This window comes from Lithobates pipiens, unplaced genomic scaffold (genome assembly GCF_037356315.1).
Source record: "Lithobates pipiens isolate NorthernLeopardFrog02 unplaced genomic scaffold, aLitPip1_a1.2 Scaffold_18, whole genome shotgun sequence".
NCBI lineage: Eukaryota > Metazoa > Chordata > Amphibia > Anura > Ranidae > Lithobates > Lithobates pipiens.
Window position 1 is genome coordinate 39,500,359 of NW_027507758.1, and position 19,730 is coordinate 39,520,088.

A 19,730-nucleotide genomic window follows, 5' to 3' on the forward strand; every position below is an offset into this window, starting at 1 on the left:
CTTTTTTTAGGCTGAAAGTGCCCCCCTCGGCTTATACTCGAGTCACGCAGATCAGGTAGGCAGACGGCGGCCATTCCACTATTCAAAAGCCGCGCCTCCCTGTCTGTGATAGGCGGAACACTCAATTTCCCAGCAGTCAGTGTTCCGCCTATCACGAACATCCGCTCATTCTCATACTACGGACGAGGATGAGAGGATGTCCGTGATAGGCGGAACACTGACTGCTGGGAAATTGAGTGTTCCGCCTATGACAGACAGAGAGGCGCGGCTTTTGAACAGTGGAATGGCCGCCGTCTGTCAGACGAGGAGGAGAGGTGCGGCATGGCACACAGAGGCTGCAGAAGGACAAAGAGGCTGCAGATTGGCACAGGTAGGCTGCGATGGACACAGGGATGGACAGGACACAGGGATGGACACAGCTGCAGATGGGCATTGTTGACCCTCTTTTCCACTCTTTTAAGCTGTAACAGTAGCTGCTGCATGTCTCACCCTCGGCTCATACACGAGTCAATAAGTTTTCCCAGTTTTTTTCTGGTAAATTAGGGGCCTCGGCTTATATTTGGATCGACCTATACTTGAGTATATACGGTAGTTATATTTTTTTTAGCAATATTGATTTTTATTGTTTATGGCACTATTTATGGATTTGTAAGGTTTAGTATCACACAGCGCTGCATTTTTTTGTTTTTGTGTATATGTTTTCACAGATTATGGGATTGTGATCATTGCTTAGCAGCTGTGAATTTGCACTTTGTTTCACAGGAATTGTTATGCCACACCTGACATTAGGTTGTAACCTCAGGTTACTTTATACCCAACGCTGATTGCAGTCTCAGGTTGCTCTAGAGTAGTTTGCAAGATTTGTATTTTCCTGGTAAGGGAACCAGGAAGTGAAGACTTTCGGCTTCACTCCTCGTTCCCTATTGCGCATGCGCGAAGCATGCTGCGCTAATTGGCCCGGCGGCAGGGGAAGGAGGAGGGGGGGCTGAACTTCCAGAAGATCGGGCCGCGGCCTGTCTCCCGGAAGTGAGTAAGGGGACCTGTCCGGGGCGGGGGGGGGGGGGGGAGGGAGGAAGCATATAAGCGAGAGTTCCCCTTTTGGGTGGAACTCCACTTTAAATTGCAAAAAAAGGGCTGGACTAAGGAGGCAGGTTAATGGTAACCAGGTAAGTCACTGTGATAACTACAAGCGGCTGGTGATTAACCAACAGCTGAGCAGCTTCTGAGAACTGAAAAAAAGCGGCAGGAGCTCAGAGTTGTTGAATTGAAGTCAATCGAATGCAATTTTGCATTGAAGTCAACAGGACGCAATTTTGCATTGACGTGAGTGAGACACGATTTTGCATTGAAGTGAATAGGATGGAGTGTGCCATTATCGGCACTGCATCGTCAAAACACTGATAACCCCATTTTCGGCGACCGATATAGCTGTGCATCCCTAAACTTTTACATTATTTTATTAGGATGTCATATATAAAAACTTCCAAAGGCATATCAAAGCTTCAGTTAAAATCAATTTAAAGTTGAAGGTTTACATTACAAATATCATACAAATTAGAGGCTAATTTTACAGACACACTACAGGTCTACACGTTTCATGGAAAAAAAACGCTTCTTCAGGACCTCTAAAGCCTCAGAGATTTGTGATGAAATATGTGATACTGTAAAAATAAACAAAGAAAAATAATACACCCAATTTCAATATACATAGGTGACCAAACATGTGAAAACAACATTTATCCATGACAAAAACCTTTCACCCTCTCCACGACATACATTACCAAAAGTATTGGGACACCTGCCTTTACACGCACATGAACTCCTAGTCTGGCCCACCCCTTTGCAGCTATAACAGCTTCAACTCTTGTGAGAAGGCTGTCCACAAGGTTTAGGAGTGTGTCTATTGGAATGTTTGACCATTCTTCCAGAAGCGCATTTGTGAGGTCAGGCACTGATGTGGATATGAAGGCCTGGCTCAGTCTCCACTCCAATTCATCCCAAAGATGTTCTCTCGGGCTGAGGCCAGTCAAGTTCCTCCACACCAAACTCATCCATGTCTCATTGAAAAGCAAAATATCTAATCCACTGAGAATAACAGACAGAAGAGATATACTGTATATATTAGAGGGGATATATACTACTAGAGGAGAGATATATTGTATATACCGGAACTATTAGCAGAGATATACTGTATATACTATTAGAGGCTATATACTATAGGAGGAGAGATATACTGTATATACTATTAGAAAAGATATACCGTATATACTTTTAGAGGAGAGATATAATGTATATACTATTAGTATATGCAGTATATATCCCCTCTAATAGTATATACATTATATCTCTGCTCTAATAGTATATACAGTATATAGCCTCTAATAGTATATGCAGTATATAGCCCCTCTATTAGAGGGGATATACTGTATAAACTATTTGAGGGGATATACTGTATAAACTATTTGAGGAGATATACTGTATAAATTATTATAGCAGAGATATAATGTATATACTATTAGAGGAATGATATAATGTATATACTATTAGAGGAATGATATAATGTATATACTATTAGAGGAATGATATAATGTATATACTATTAGAGGAATGATATAATGTATATACTATTAGAGGAATGATATAATGTATATACCATTAGAGGAATGATATAATGCATATACCATTAGAGGAATGATATAATGTATATACCATTAGAGGAATGATATAATGTATATACCATTAGAGGAATGATATAATGTATATACCATTTGAGGAATGATATAATGTATATACTATTAGAGGAATGATATCATGTATATACTATTAGAGGAATGATATAATGTATATAGTGTATATACTATTAGAGGAGATATAGTGTATATACTATTAGAGGAGATATAGTGTATATACTATTAGAGGAGATATAGTGTATATACTATTAGAGGAGATATAGTGTATATACTATTAGAGGAGAGATATACTATTAAAGGGTCAATCTAGTAAATATCATCAGACTCATTAACTTTAACCCCATTTTGTTACTGGCCGATTAAATCGATTATGAAAATAGTAATCGATTAGTTGTTTCAGCCCTAGTAAAAATAGTCAGATACCGAAGAGCAGGGTTTCTTCTCCCCAGGAGGGTTCCAGAGCTGCAGGGAATGCTACTGCCTGGCAGCCAATGGACTGAACAGATGCTTTAGGAGGCCTAGGAAGGGCCAGGAGAGCTCAATGGGACTTGCTCAGAAGTGAATACAGAACCACACCACAAGGAATCCAGTCCTGAGAGTCGCCATCTTACTCATGGGTTCATGTCCTGGGGATGCTGAAATGAAGCAGCTATCCTGAGGATGTCCGAGTAGTACACCCCCACCCTTTCCCACCTTCCCTCTTAAGGTACACCCAGCAGCTGCCTTCATGAGAACATTCTTTATGTGTAGGTATCCTAGAATGCTGGCTATTGGAGAACTATGGCACTTTAAAAATTGATCACCTTTTCATGCCAACAGGTTCCCCTTATCGTACCCTTCACTGTGAATGGACATGATAAACAGCATAACATTTATTAAATAGCTAAAAACGTTGACACTTACTCGCTTAAGTTCCTTAAGCACTTGCTCGTCAACACCTTCTTCAGTAAAAAGTTCACTTACGCCTTCAATAACATCTTCGATAATAGACTTGTAGAGTTTGGGCTGTGCAAGAACAGAAAGGTCAGTCGGCATTGGCTGTCAGTCATAGTTGGGAATGTTCTCACAATTCTAGCGCTTCCTTCCATCTCTGTTCTCATTCTGCTAACTTACGATAAAATGAATACCTGTGCAATGTGTCTTCCAACACGAGCTCTGCCTGCCCTACCAATTCAATAAACAGCAATCAACATATCTGAGGATTGACATTTAAGGCTTGCACTTTTCAAGTAAACATTTTTGACGGGCGCCGTTAATAAATGCAGTCCCTCCAATGCGAGCCACCCTGGAAGTTATAAAATTAATTTCTCCTGATAGTCTTTCTTTCTGATTAAAATCACCTGACATTTAGGAAAACCTTTCAGAAGAATTCACAGACAATACCCAGGTGGTTTTATTTAGTAAGGCAGAGAGACATTCAAATTATTTAGTGTTTTAGGGCCACATTCACAGACGTACCGATCCCTACACCGGAAGGAATGTTCTCACCCACACAGGGGGCACTGATAAAATGGAAATTGGACCCATACCGTATCTACAAGTGCATCCTGGACTCCAATGCACACATCAGAATGCAAGGGTGTACAGATCAGTATGCTCATGTGAATGAGGCCTATAGAACAGTGGTGTAGCATGGGTTGTCAGCACCCGGGGCAAGGCAAATAAATTGTGCCTCCTAACCTGCGGACTTTTAGCAAGTCCCTTCCAATACAATCGTACTGACCTACCCGATTCCTATACTGACCACTCTAACCTACTTGATTTCAACACTGACCAACCAGATTTCTTTACTGACCATTACACACTACCCTGACCACTATATTATACTGTCCACTACACTAACCACTATACTGGCCACTACACTAACCACTATACTGGCCACTACACTGTCCACTATACTGTCCTGCCTACAGTGCCTCTACCCCCCCCCCCCCTCCAGTCCATCCATTCCTCACCTTCTTGTCCTGCATGAGGGAGGAGGAGACAGCGGCCCCCGCAGCTCACACTTTCCAGTGCTCGTTTCCTGTGTCCCCCGCGCTCCAGCCACCATGTTCAGTGTTTACCAGCGCACTGTGATTGGGCGCATGGGGGCCGTGTGCAGAGGTGGGACTTCGGAAGCAACTGCAATCACAGACAGGCAAGCCCCACATGACCCCTATATGCCCAATCACAGGGTGCCAAACACTGAACATGACGGTGGGAGTGCGGGGGGACAGAGGAAATTAAAATTAGGAGGAGGCAGCACTGTGACACTACTGGCACGAAATTGCGCCCCCCTAAATGTCGCGCCTGGGGCCCCGGCACCCCTCGCTACGCCACTGCTATAGAAGGATTCATAGGTGTGCACAGCCTATTGCATTAGGGTGTGCACCTCAAAGCTCAAACACATATGCATGTGCATAGAGAGAGATTATATTTTATATATATATATATATATATTATATATATATATATATATATATATATATATATATATATATATATATATATAGCCGGTGTCAGTACTTTTTATTTTATTATTGTTTACAATTTTATTATTGATATTTTTCAACAGTTTTTTTTTTTCTTTTTTTAGGAGCCCCGTTAGGGGGCTTTGGTGAAATATCAGGGGTCTAAACAGAGGGAATATGCAGCACACAGGGTGATTAGAGTGTGTCCAGGCACACATCTATGGAGGGTTTTATAGCCCTGCTAACTTTCTGATCTAGATTAAAAAAAAAAAAAAAAAAAAAAAAAAGTCAACTTGGACCTAGTTTACACTTGTAGCTGGGAGAGTTTTTTTTCCCATGCAGTTCCCGAACTGCAACAGTGTTGAAGATGAAGAATCCCATTATTCTCAATAGGCAGTCAATACACCCGAACATTGCATTACTTTTTGCATAGTGTTAAAAAAAAAAAAAAAAAAGTATAGGAGTTTCTTTTGCGAGTTTTCACTAGCATGTGCTGCCCTATGCATGATAAACATGCCAAACATGCTCATGTACCTTATTTTGGCACTGAGCCAGGTGCATTTGGCGATGTACATTTTGCTGCATGGCAAAAATTGCACCATGTTTGAGGTGCCATTAAGAAATAATGTCATAGAAATCGCATTTTGCCGCAATTCTGCCCACGATTTCAGAATGGCCAAGTGGGAAGGCTGCCTTAAAGTCTGTAAGGCCAAAAACATTTGGATTCTGCTTCTGTATTACAAGGCACACATACAAATGTGCATAGCCATTATATTGTCTAGATATGGTTATCCTAAGACAGACAGACAGACCCAAGACAGACCCAAGACAGACCCAAGACAGACCCAAGACAGACCCAAGACAGACCCAAGACAGACCCAAGACAGACCCAAGACAGACCCAAGACAGACCCAAGACAGACCCAAGACAGACCCAAGACAGACCCAAGACAGACCCAAGACAGACCCAAGACAGACCCAAGAGAGCAGGTGAGGTAACGGTAAGCCCACTAAAAATTCAGCAGCTCCTTTGGGGGTCAGTGCTACACTTTTCTTTGAGTACATCATGGGACGCTAATATTCAATACCTGCTGGGTTATACTTGATCTCCAGGTGAATGGACATTGGCAGACCAAAAGGTCTTTAGACAAGAAGTGATCCCCTACATAACCCCTCCCATACAGGAAGTACTTCAGTTTTGTAGCAAGCACCGAATCCTCAAAAAGAGGGGGAGGGACCCAGTAGGACACAGTGTCAGGCTAATATTCATTAACTGCTGGGACATCCTAGAGCAATAGCCTTGAGGAGAGGGAGACACCCTGCCAAACAATAGCCATCAGACCTTATACAGCAGCCCGTACACTGCAGCCAAAAGCTGAATTCTTGGCTGACCGAACATCCACTTGATAAAATTTTGTGAACGTATGCACTGAAGACCAGGTAGCAGCCTTACAAATCTGAGCCACAGATACCTGGTGGCAAAAAGCCCAGGGAGGTTTCTACATCCCTGGTAGAATGAGCTCTCACTTTAAAGGGAGGAGCTTTACATTTCAGACCATAGGCCTGAATGACCGATTGACGGACCCAGTTGCCAATGGAAGCTTTGGAAGTTGCCTGCCCCTTCTTGGGCCCTTTTGGTAAAACAGAAACAGGAGTCTGATCCTCGGATCTCCACAAATCTAGACAAATAAACCTTGACTGCCCGGACAACGTCCAAAGAATTGCTGTTGACTCTCTTTTCCGCCGAATGAGGCTGAGAGAAAAAGAATGCAAAAGAATGTCCTGATTTAAATGAAAGGTCGACACCACTTTTGGAAAAAGGGGTGAAACAGGTCGTAACAGGACCCTGCCGTGGTGAAGGATCAAGTATGGTTCCCTACACAAAAGGGCCGTCAACTCCGACACCCTTCTAGCCGAAGTGATGGCCATCGGGAAGGCTAGCTTGAGTGACAGCAAGTCTAATGGAATTTCCTTGATAGGCACAAATGGTTGTTTCTGTAACACAGACAGCACCAAGTTCAAGTCCCAAGGACACATAGGTGACCTAATTGGGGGGGGGGGGGGGGGGGGGGCAGAGCAAGCAAGTTGCCCCTCTGCATAAAGGTTCGGATCAGTGAATGGAAGGCTAAAGGCCTTCGGAAGAATACTGATAGGGCTGAAACGTGACCTCTGATTGTACTTAAAGCCAATTTGATTTCCACAGCTGACTGTAGATATGAGAATTCTCCCAATCATGTATCTCCGTGGATACCATTTTTTGGCTTCACACCAAGCAATACAAGTCTTCCAGACCTTATGATAGATCTTCCTAGTGACACTCATTCACCAGGGTATACACCACTGGTCCAGAGATGCTACAATTCTTTAACACCCTTGCTTCAATAGCCATGCTCTCAAATTTAGAGACTGTAAATTGGGGTGGAATATATGACCTTGAGACAGTAGATCAGGGTGACGTGGAAGCCTCTGGCCATCCCCAACATTGGCAAATTTCCTGGAACACCCCTGGGTGTAGGGACCATTCCCCCGGGAAGATCTGCTGGTGGCTGATATAATCTGCCTTCCAGTTCTCTAATCCCAGGATAGAATTGGCACCTGTCCCTCTGCCCAGGCTAGTATGTCAGAGCTGAATGACTCCTGGTACCGCCTTGGTGGTTTATATAGGCCACTGCAGTGGCATTGTCGGACTGAACCCTGATAGGGCAGTCCTGAAGCTCCGCTGTCCAGGACCGTAGGACATACTGCCTGCAATTCCAGTTGATGGGCAAGATCTGTTCGGTCCTTGACCATTTCTCCTGAACTGTGAGCCCTTCTAAGTTCACTCCCCAGCCGGAGAGACTGGCAACTGTAGTCCGTACTCTCCACGTTACCGGAAGGAAGGATCTTCCCTTTCGCAGGTTCTGATCCTGCAACCACCAGTTTAGTCTTAAGCGTGCCTGAGGAGATAAGAACATTGGATAATCCAGGCCTTGTCCTCTCCTGTTCCAAACCAACAAGATGTCTTGTTGTAGAGGCCTGGAATGAAACTGGGCATAGGGCACCGCCTTGAAGGAGGATACCCTCCTCCCTAGAAGACTCATGGAGGGTTGTCTGGTGGCCCTTATCTGACACACCTGATCCTTCAGGGCACAGATCCTTGCGGGTGGCAAGAATATTCTTGCTTGGACTGTATCTAGGATCAGACCTAAATACTTTAGACTTTGAATGCGTCTGAAGGTTGACTTTTTGGTATTTATGATCCAGCCTAAGCTTTCAAAATACCGCACTGTGCATGTTATGCTCTGTTCTAGAGGCTGTAGTGAGTGATCTCTGAGCAGGAGATCATGCAGATACCCGAGCACCTGGATCCCTTGGGCTCTTAAAAGACCCAGTACTGGTGCTAAGACCTTTGTGAACACCCGGGGAGCTGTAGCAAGCCCGAAGGGTAGAGCCACAAACTGAAAATGCCGTTCCTCTACTACAAGTCACAAGAAACTCTGATGAGGATGAAAGATAGGTACCTGCAAATACGTGTCCTTTATATCGATGGAGGCAAGAAAGTCTCCCATCTGGAGTGAGACCCTCTACAAGCCGGGCCCTCCTGTACCTTCTGTATTAAACTGTACTGTAATTGTGCTGCCCCCCCCTCTAAATTGCAAAGTGCTGCGTAAACAAGCCAGTTACCTTGGCTCATTGTTAGGGATCAATTGAGTTCACCCCAAGTCTGGAATTGTTGCACTTATCTCTTCTGTAACTAGGTGGCTGGGTACCTGGTGACATTAGTTAAGGCAAGGACAGATTAGGGATAGATGGGATACCTCAACCAATGGGCAGGGGTTTTCTTAAATCCCTTGGCCTGCTGGGAGAACCTATATATTTGGGTGGAGTCAGGTGATCGTTGTTCTGTGCCACCTGGATGGCTGTTGTATTGCCCGGGCTGCTAGGCCAGAGTTTGGGCCTATCCCGGGCACATCTGGCTGCTAGGCTGTCTGGAGGTCCTATCCAGAGGCAAGAGAGCAGTGCAGAGTTTGGACTGCGGCTTGCAGTCCAACCAGAAGTGACAGTTCTGCCAGCCGGAGAACCTGTCATGGTCGGAGGTAGAAGGGAAGCTGTCGCCACCAAGAGACCAGCCACCTTATTACCAGGGACCAAAATGAGTAGCTGAAGCAAGTACTGGAGCAGTGTACTCACCAACTGGGGACAGTGAAGAATTGGGATACTTCAGAAGGCGTCAAGCCAGGGACTCAGCCAGTGGAGGCGACGCTTGAAGAGCAGCCTTGTGTGTCAAGCCAGAGACCGAGCAGGCCAGTGGGGTGAAGCTTGAGAAGTATCTGGAGTGCCAGGCTAGGGACCCAGAAGAGAAGCAGGGGTGACGCTTGAGGAAGATACTTAAAGCGGGAGTTCCGCCTTTTTTTTTTTTTTTTAAAGCCAGCAGCTACAAATACTGCAGCTGCTGACTTTTAAAATAAGGACATTTACCCGCCCAGCGCGCCCGCGATGTCGGCACCCGAAGCCGATCTCTTGATCGTCTCTCAGGTGCTGCTGCCACCGCCATCTTGGGTATGGGAATCAGGAAGTGGAGCCTTGCGGCTTCATTCCCCGGTCCCATACTGCGCATGCGCGAGTCGCGCTGCGCAATAAGGATGGTCCTCGCTGTCTCTGCGATCCGTGTGTTTCCCAGCAGACAGCGGGGGACCTGCATTCTGCCGATATCTATGCCGGAAGTGGGTGCAGATACCTGTACTGTACAGGTACCTGCACCCCCCTCCCCCCTGAAAGGTGCCAATTGTGGCGCTGGAGGGGGGGGGGGTTCCAATGAGCGGAAGCTCCACTTTAGGGTGGAGCTCCGCTTTAAGTGAAAATTGGAAGAACTCAAAGGGTTCGGTTGCAGGGAATTGGCAAGTCTAGTGAGAGAGACAGGGATCTGAGTGGGTTAAGAACCTACAAGAAGTGACTGTAAAGAAAGTAAAGGAGTTTGTTACAACTTGTGTTAGGAACTGTTCTAAGACTGTTGCCATAGAAGACAGCATTCCTACACATGTAGATGTGGTGTCTTGCTGGATGCCTTTCGCTGGATGCCTTTCCCTGCATGGCTTTCTACCTGTAGAAGTCTCTGAGTCTGCTAATTAACATTGCAACTACCTAAGGGTGTCCTGTTCCTCTCTCCCAAAGTTCTGTTCAAGAGAAATAAAATCACTTTGCATTCCAGAAGTGTCTGGCACCCAGAAATCTATCTTGCATTACACCCAATATGCCTCACAACTCATTCCATACAGAAGGATGTCAGCAGCTCTTGGCTCTGGAGGTTCTCATTAGACTAAAGAAGGCCTGGCTACAATTATTAATAATGTATTTTTTTGTTCTAGTTTGGGTGTTTGTTATTTTATTAATAATAATAAATTTAATATTTTTTAAGGTTAGGTTATTTATTAATATTTTACATAATAATTTATTTTAACTTATGATTTTTTGTTATTTGTGTATTTATTTTACATTTATTCATATATTACTATTTTATTTTTTACATATTTAATTTGAGCCAAAAACAAAAAACGCACAAATACACACAAAAAATGCAGCGTTTCCATTCATTTCTATAAGAATAGTAACGCGCCAAAAACACCAAAATCTGCCTGATTTGAGCGACAAATAAAGCTCCAGAACTTGTTTGAGCTTCAGGCGACATGGAGTGTAGATGTGAACCATCTCCATAGAGAATAATTATTATTTTTTTCTCCTCCAGCATTTTGAGCTTCAAGCTGCAAAACGCTCAGGTGTGAAAGCAGCCTAATGCTCTGTAAACACAGTCGGATTTTCTGACAGAAAATGTTTGATGGGAGCTTTTTGTTGGAAATTCCGACCGTGTGTACGCTCCATCAGACATTTTGTATCGGAATTTCCGTCACACAAAATTTGAGAACTGGATCTCAAATTTTCCGACAACAAAATCCATTGTTGGAAATTTCGATCGTGTGTACACAATTCCGACACACAAAGTGCCACGCATGCTCGGAATCAAGCAGAAAAGCCGCACTGGCTATTAAACTTCATTTTTCTCAGCTCGTCGTACGTCACCACGTTCTTGACGTTCGCAATTTCCAACCAACTTTGTGTGACCGTGTATATGCAAGACAAGTTTGAGCCAATATCCGTCGGAAATAATCCTATGGATTTTGTTGTCGGAATGTCCGATCGCATGTATGGAGCATTAGAGTTGCTAACTACCCGCTGGATTGTTTTTACAAACAGCAGGCGTGGACACCCCCTGCCACACTCCAAGGCTCTCTCGGGCTCTCCCATCCCCCCAGGAGACCTGAGCAACTAGTCAGCACATCTGTCGGTTGGCTGGACCGTCGAAAAATGCCAGGATCGGCTTTGACTGGCTCTTTGCTATGGTAACCTGAAAGCGATGACCCGACATCACTTCCGGTTTACCCGGATTTCAACAGCGCCATCTTAAAAAAAAAAAAAAAAAAAAAAAAATCGAAAGCATTCAAAAATGCGGATCTTGGTGTTTTGAATGCTTAGGCATTTGGGTCTTAAAGAACCCAGAACTCTGCATAAAGAGTACCTGCCACATGCCTATTGCTGCCACAAGGATGTTTACATCCATTGTGACATCAATAAAAGTGATATATAAAAAAAAAAAAAAAAAATTCTAAATTAAAGCAACATTGTAAAAAAAATGAATAATAAAAATAAAAAAAATGTAAAGTGCTTCCGTCCCCCCATGCAAAGGTGAACGCTTGCATTGGTCCTGCACGCAAACAGCGATCATCCCACACATGTGAGGTATCACTTCAAACATCAGATCATATTAGGCTTGTGCAATTCGTTTCGTAACGAATCGAAATTCGGCCGAATTTTGCATCCGAATGTCCGAATAAAAAAATAACAAATTACAACAAATACGAAAGAAATAACAAATGAATTCGACATGATTCGAAATTATTTCAACCGTATTCGAAATTATTTCAACATGATTCGACATTATTTCAACCGCATTTGAAAATATTTTGTGACCCGACTTTAGGGCCATGTATCTCGGGGTCACTTGGTGCTAAACACTTCAAATTAGAAAATGTTGTAGTACTAGTAGTATTGTGTTTGCATACCAAATTTGGGGTTTCTAGCTATAAGTGACCCCAAAATCGGGTCGCAAAATGTTATTAGAGCAGAGAATGACATTTTGCGACCCGATTTTGGGGCTACATATCTCGGGGTCACTTATAGCTAGAAACCCCAAATTTGGTATGCAAACACAATAGTACTAGCACTACAACATATCCAAATTTGGAGTTTCTAGCACCAAGTGACCCCGAGATACATGGCCCTAAAGTCGGGTCACAAAATATTTTTGAATATGGTTGAAATAATGTCGAATCATGTTGAAATCATTTCGAATGCATTCGAAATGATTTCAACATGATTCGACATTATTTCAACTGCATTCGAAATGATTTCAACATGATTCAACATTATTTCAACCGCATTCGAAAATATGTGACCCGACTTTAGGGCCATGTATCTCGGGGTTACTTGGTGCTAAACACTTCAAATTTGGATATGTTGTAGTGCTAGTATTATTGTGTTTGCATACCAAAAAAAATGAAATTAAATCATTTCGAATGCGGTTGAAATAATGTCGAATCATGTTGAAATCATTTCGAATCCGGTAGAAATATTTTCGAATTTGGTTGAAATATTTTCGAATGTGGCCGATTTTTCAAATTCGGTAGAAAACTAAACGAAATCCGAAAATGAATATAACTAAACGAAATTAATGAATTAACGAATTACCACAAAACGAAACTAAACAATTTTTTTCCTTTTGCACATGTCTAGATCATATACAGTGATTGTAGCACCAGACCTCTTCTGTAAGTCTAAAGTGGTAACCTGTAAAGCAGGGGTCTCAAACTGGTGGCCCTCCAGCTGTTGCAAAACTACAAGTCCCATGAGGCATTGCAAGGGTGACAGTTACAAGCATGACTCCCACAAGCAGAGGCATGATGGGACTTGTAGTTTTGCAACAGCTGGAGGGCCACCAGTTTGAGACCCCTGCTGTAAAGTCTTTTAAAGCTCCGCCTATGTATATTAAAATTTACAGTGTTTGACGCCGTTCCACAGACGTGTGCAATTTTAAAGTGTGGCATGTTTGGTATCTATTTACTCAGCGTAACTGCCGTAACATAATTTTTTATAGGTTACAATTAAATTGGGTTATGTATTTTTTGCATAAAAAAAAAAAAAAAATTATATATATAGCACATACACACACAAAAACACACATATATTAATATATTTTAATATTTATATATAAAAAAATAAAAAAAAATAATCGCAAAACCCACCATTGTGCTCTCTAGGGTCTCTGCTTTAAAAAAAATAAAATAAAAATAAATCTGCGTTTTGGGGTTCTAATTTTCAAACAAAAAAAATTGATTGTTACATGTAACCAAAAAAAGTGTCAGAAAAAGGTCTGGAGGTCAAGTGGTTAAAGCAAGAGCATATAGAAAACAAAAGTTTTTTGTGTTGAGGAACAGTGCGCTACACAAAAAAAACCCCATTAAAGTGGAAGTAAACCCTAGTATTGTTTTCAGCCAAGGAAGCTGCCATCTTAGCCTCTGTTTGATCTGCCATGGTGCTGTACTTGTGGTCAGTTATGACACCAGCCATTGGATGGTTTGACAGTTTTGTTGAGAGCTCAAGCAAATGTGACAGTGACGGCATGTCGGGAATGTAACTGTTAAATCGATGGGTTTATCTGCGCTTTTAGACCCCTTTCACACTAAGGAAGTTTTCAGGCGTTTTAGCGCTAGAAATAGTGCCTGAAAACTGCCTCCCATTCATTGCAATGGGTGCTTTCACTCCCGGGCAGTGCGCTTATGGGACATTAGAAAAAGTCCTGCAAACAGCATTTTTGGGGTAGTTTGGGAGCGCTGTATACAGCACTCCCAAAATGCCCCTGCCCATTGCAATGAATGGGCATCGCTTCCGAAGCGCCTAAAAACAGGCATTTGAGGGGCGTTAAAAACACCCCTTAACCACTTGGGATCCGCGCTATTGCAAAATGACGGCAATAGCGCGGACCCACATTTTCGGGACTACGTCTATTGACGTAGTCCCGGTTACGAGCGGCCTGCGCGCCCCCTGAGGGGCGCGCGCGGCGCGCTCTGTGATCGGCGAGTCCGTGAGACTCGCCTGATCACCGATCCGTGTAAGGGGTCGATCCCGACCCCTTATCACGTGATCAGCTGTCAGCCAATGACAGCTGATCATGTGATAAAACGGAGCCGGTAATCGGCTAGTATTCCTCCTCGCGCTGACAGCGCGAGGAGAAAAAAAAAAAGCCGATCGCCGGCGGCCGTGTTCGGGACATCAGTCCCGATCACGGCCAGCAATTTAAAAGGACACCTGCCCCCTGCCAGTGCCCACCTGCCACCCGCAGTGCCATCCTGAAATAAAGTAAGTGCCCCCCTGTCAGTGCCACCCAGCAGTGCCCATAGTGCCCCCCAGCAGTGCCCACAGTGCCACCCAGCAGTGCCCACAGTGCCACCCAGCAGTGCCACCCACAGTGCCACCCAAAATCTGCCTCAGGTGCTGCACCCCAGTGCCGCCCATCAGTGCCCAGCAGTGCCGCCCATCAGTGCCCAGCAGTGCCGCCCATCAGTGCCCAGCAGTGCCACCTATCAGAGCCACCTATCAGTGCCACCTATCAGTGCCCATCAGTCCCATCTATCTGTGGTACCTATCAGTGCCCATCCGTGCCACCCATCCGTGCCACTTATCCGTGCCACCCATCCGTGCCATCTTATCTGTGCCCATCTTTGCCCATCAGTGCCACCTTATCTGTGCCCATCGGTGCCGCCTTATCTGTGCCTATTAGTGCCGCCTTAACTATGCCTATCAGTGCCCACCAGTGCAGCCTATCAGTGCCCACCAATGCAGCCCATCAGTGCCCACCAATGCAGCCCATCAGTGCCCACCAATGCAGCCCATCAGTGCCCACCAATGCAGCCCATCAGTGCCCACCAATGCAGCCCATCAGTGCCCACCAATGCAGCCCATCAGTGCCCACCAATGCAGCCCATCAGTGCCCACCAATGCAGCCCATCAGTGCCCACCAATGCAGCCCATCAGTGCCCACCAATGCAGCCCATCAGTGCCCACCAATGCAGCCCATCAGTGCCCACCAATGCAGCCCATCAGTGCCCACCAATGCAGCCCATCAGTGCCCACCAATGCAGCCCATCAGTGCCCACCAATGCAGCCCATCAGTGCCCACCAATGCAGCCCATCAGTGCCGCCTAATCAGCGCACTTCAATGAAGGAGAAAAATGACCCGTTTGCAAAATTTTATAACAAACTATTAAAACATGATTTTTTTTTTTTTGCATCTTTTTTTGTTTGTTTAGCAAAAAATAAAACTCCGAGCTGTAACTAAATACCACCAAAAGAAAGCTCTATTTGTGGGAAAAAAATGATAAAAAATTCATTTGGGTACAGTGTTGTATGGCCGCGCAATTGTCATTCAAAGTGCATCAGCGCTGAAAGCTGAAAATTGGTCTGGGACTGAGGGGGGTTTAAGTGCCCAGTAAGCAAGTGGTTAAACACCTATGCAAATGATAGGTGCACAGCACACAGTGTTTTATGTTCACACTATCAAAATGTGAAGCTTCAGCGTAGCTTCAAAATTAAAGCCTCATGTTGAGTCAGCAGGCATATGAAGCCTTTTAATGCCTCCCATTCAAGTCTTTAGTCATGCTTCGCAAACACTCTGGCAGGCGTTTACGGGGCATTCAAATTAGTTTATTTCCTGTAATGCCACTTTTGGAGCAGTTTTAAAACACCTTAACGCTCAGACGCTTCAAAACTGCACGTTTGGTGAGTATTTTTAACTCATCAACACCGGTCTAACACCCATACTAAAACTCATTAACGCGAGTCTAACGCTATAGAAGCATTTGTTAAGCGTTAGAAGTTTAGACAAGTGTGAACAAGCCCATACCCCTGTTCACACCGGCACAATTTGGCAGGAGCCTATTGCCGGCAATAGGAGCGTCTCACCGATTTTCAAAAGTAGTTCCTGCACGACTTTTGGCGACTTAGGGGGCAATTTCAAAGACATCTGTGCATGAATCTGCACAGATGTCTTTCAAGTTGCCCCCCCCCCCCAAAGTCAGATTGAAATGCAGCTTTGAAAACGTGCGAGGGCGATGAACGTGCATGATTTCAAAGCCGAGTTCAGTGTGGATGAGGGCCAAGTCTTTTTACGCAGAGCAATTCATCGCATCACAAAGCATGCTTGAATGAGGTGTAATTTTGTGACACGTTAATAAAGTTAAAATAAAAAATAAAAATACACAGTGCAATGCGTTGTAACAACACATTGCACCCCACTCTCACTTCACATACACAGTAGCGTGCACACATTTTAGCACGTGGTCTGGTGCCTCACACAAGCATACTTACGTGTACCATGTGGGTGCATGTCCCTAAACGCACACTGTCTGCATTTAGGGACCTGCACTCACATGGCTGTGAAATTGGGACCAGCATCTAACTCCGTGCAGCCGCTGCGTCCCAGTAAACACAAATGGGACTGCGTGCATGCGCATGCTTGGACCCCCTGCACAGCCCATCACCATGCAGGTTAAGATGGCCCTTTACAAAGATGTACGCCCCTGTGAACGAGGCCTACATTTATTAGCAAATAAACTGGAAAGTATTAAAAAAAAAAAAAAACCTGCATAGCAACCTACAGAAAAGTGTCATGGATGCCTTAGCAACCAGTTAGGTGTTGCTCTCCTCTTAGGCCTCACACATGCTGGCTGTTTAGTCACAGTGCATGAGAGTGCAGGGCAACGTCCAGTCCCCAGTAACACTCAAGGATAGGCCGAATCCGGACGATGGGCCGAGCAGTGCGAATGTTTAGGGCAGTATGTGCCCAAGAGCGAATCACAAGTGTGCATGAGGCCTAAAAATAAATCAAGGGCGCAATCTGGGCACTGTGAGCAACTGTTCCAGGTTGCTCCCTCCAGTTTTTATACAGGGGCCCATAAAGACTTAACTACTACTACGGTATTTTACCTACCACAGGATTGGGATTACCAGAGTGAGCCATGACTCATCCCCATCAACCTTCACCTGCCGTACCAAGCTGTTCCACCTGCTCCTCTTCACTAGCTGCATCACATGACCATAAAATCACATGACTCATCCATTACCTGGAAGGTGCCTTTCCAGCTTCCCTCTAGACGGGTATGCTTAACGCTGCACCATTGAGGCTGGATTCACACATATGTGATGCCAGACATTACATGTGATTCACATAGGGTTGTCACCTCATCCCTTTAACCACTTCAGCCCCAGGAAGATTTGGCTGCTCAATGATCGGACCATTTTTTGCGATTGGGCACTGCGATGCTTTAAATGACAATTGCGTGGTCGTGCGATGTTGTACCCAAACAAAATTTGATGTATTTTTTTTCCCATAAATAGAGCTTTCATAAGTCCGATGGAGCAAAGTCCGATCGTGTGTACACAAAACCATTGGACTTTTGTACAAACTACAAACACGCATGCTCAGAACCAATGCAAAAGATCAGACAACAATACAGAAGTTGACCAAAGGTGGCGCTGGAGTAATTGAACGTCCTCTTTTGAACTGTCGTCAGTACGTTGAAATGTCACTACGTTCGTGTTTGTTGCCTAAAAAGTCAGATCGTGTGTATGCAATACAAACTTACACCAACGCCCTTTGTACAAAAGTCCACGGGAAAGTTTGTACAAAGTTTTGTACATACGATTGTGTGTATGAGGCTTTAGATGCGATGCAGGAACCTGCACAGGAATCAGGAACCCAGACTTAAGCCAGGGAATGAATCAAACATCTGCTGTCTGCCCTCCAGAAGATTTACCCCCCTTAATGACCTGGCCATTTTTTGCAATAAGGCACTGCATTACTTTAAAGAGGAAGTAAACCTTGATGGATTTACTTCTTCTTTGTCTACCTGCAAAGGTAAAGCATAATGGGCTACTATGCATGGCATAGTAGCCCATTATGTGTCACTTACCTGACACAGGAGCCAGCAATGTCACCGCTGTCCCCTGTAGTACGGAGCGTCCATCTTCTTCCGGGTATCGCTACTTCGGCCACTCACAGCGCCGGAGCAGCGATGACGTCACTCCCGCTCATGCGCATGGGAGCCGCCACTAACGGCATATCGCCGATAGCAGCGGCATGCTGCTAACGGCTATAGTGCGCCTGCGCTCTGCTGTCTATGGCGCATGCGCCATAGACAGTGATGCCTGTGTTTTTGTAAATCTCTCCTAAACCTACACGGTTTCTTGGACCTACAGGTAAGCCTTAATCTAGGCTTACCTATAGGTCAAAGTGGTTTGTAAGGGTTTACAACCACTTTAACTGACAATTTTGCCGTCATGCAACGCTGTACACAAACTAAATTTATATAATTTTTTCCAACAAATAGAGGTTTTGGTGGTATTTAATCACCTCTGTGGTTTTTATTTTTTGCGCTATAAACAAAAAAATACCGATCATTTTGGAAAATATATATATATTTTACTTTCTGCTTTAAAACATATTCATTAAAAAAAAAAAAAAAATTAGAATGTCTTCATAAATTTAGACCAATATGTATCCTGCTACGTATTTTTGGTAAAAAAAAATCCCAATAAGTGTATATTGATTGGTTTTCGCAAAAGTTATAGCGTCTACAAACTATGGGATATATACTGAAATTTTTCTTTATTCTATCTTTCTTTACTAGTAATGGCAGCGATCAGCGACTTAGGCCTCATGCACACGAGACGCAGTTAAACGCGCGTTCAGATGCAGTTGGACAGTTTTTTCAACTGCACCTGAACTCATTCAATGTTATCCTATGTGTCCATGCACACAGTCTCGTTTTTTTCCGTTTATATGCAGTTGCGTTTAATCTCGTTTTTCCAGAAGCAAAAAAATGCGTTCAGAAACAAAAATTTCTGCGTTTCAGACGCAAAACGCGGCTAAACGCGGCTAAACGCGGCACCCGCGTTTAGCCGCGTTTGCGTTTATATGCGTTTTTAAAGGTGACCTTTTTTTTACATTAAAAATCTCAAAAATGATTGCAAATGATGAAAAACCATTAGAAAAATATTTTAAACAATTGCAATTGCAAGTGGACAATCCACAACTTGTGGCAAGTGACGTGGCAAGTGGACAATCCACAACTTGTGGCAAGTGACATGGCAGGTGGCAAGTGATGTGGCAAGTGGACAATCCACAACTTGTGGCAAGTGACGTGGCAGGTGAAGTGGCAAGTGACGTGGAAAGTGGACAATCCACAACTTGTGGCAGGTGACGTGGCAAGTGACCTGGCAGGTGACGCGGCAAGTGACTTGGCAGGTGACGTGGCAAGTGGAAAATCAACAACTTGTGGCAGGTGACTGGCATGTGACGTGGCAAGTGGACAATCCATAACTTGTGGCAGGTGACGTGGCATGTGACGTGGCAAGTGGACAATCCACTTGTGGCAGGGGATGTGGCAAGTGACGTGGCGAGTGGACAATCCACAACTTGTGTCAGGTGACGTGGCAAGTGGACA

At 44.3% G+C, this 19,730-nt stretch overlaps 1 protein-coding gene across 1 annotated transcript in view; it reads right to left on the reverse strand.

Moving 5' to 3' along the window:
- GTF2A1L (general transcription factor IIA subunit 1 like) overlaps positions 1-17,301 on the reverse strand; it is a 155,020-nt gene extending 137,719 nt beyond the window's left edge. The window contains exons 1-2 of the mRNA XM_077485603.1: positions 17,216-17,301; positions 3,594-3,695 (exon numbers count right to left, since the gene is read on the reverse strand). Of these exons, the coding sequence (XP_077341729.1) occupies positions 3,594-3,695; positions 17,216-17,245 (132 nt within the window). The 5' untranslated portion in view covers positions 17,246-17,301. The remainder of the gene's footprint in view (positions 1-3,593; positions 3,696-17,215) is intronic.
- Positions 17,302-19,730: the final 2,429 nt, after the last annotated feature.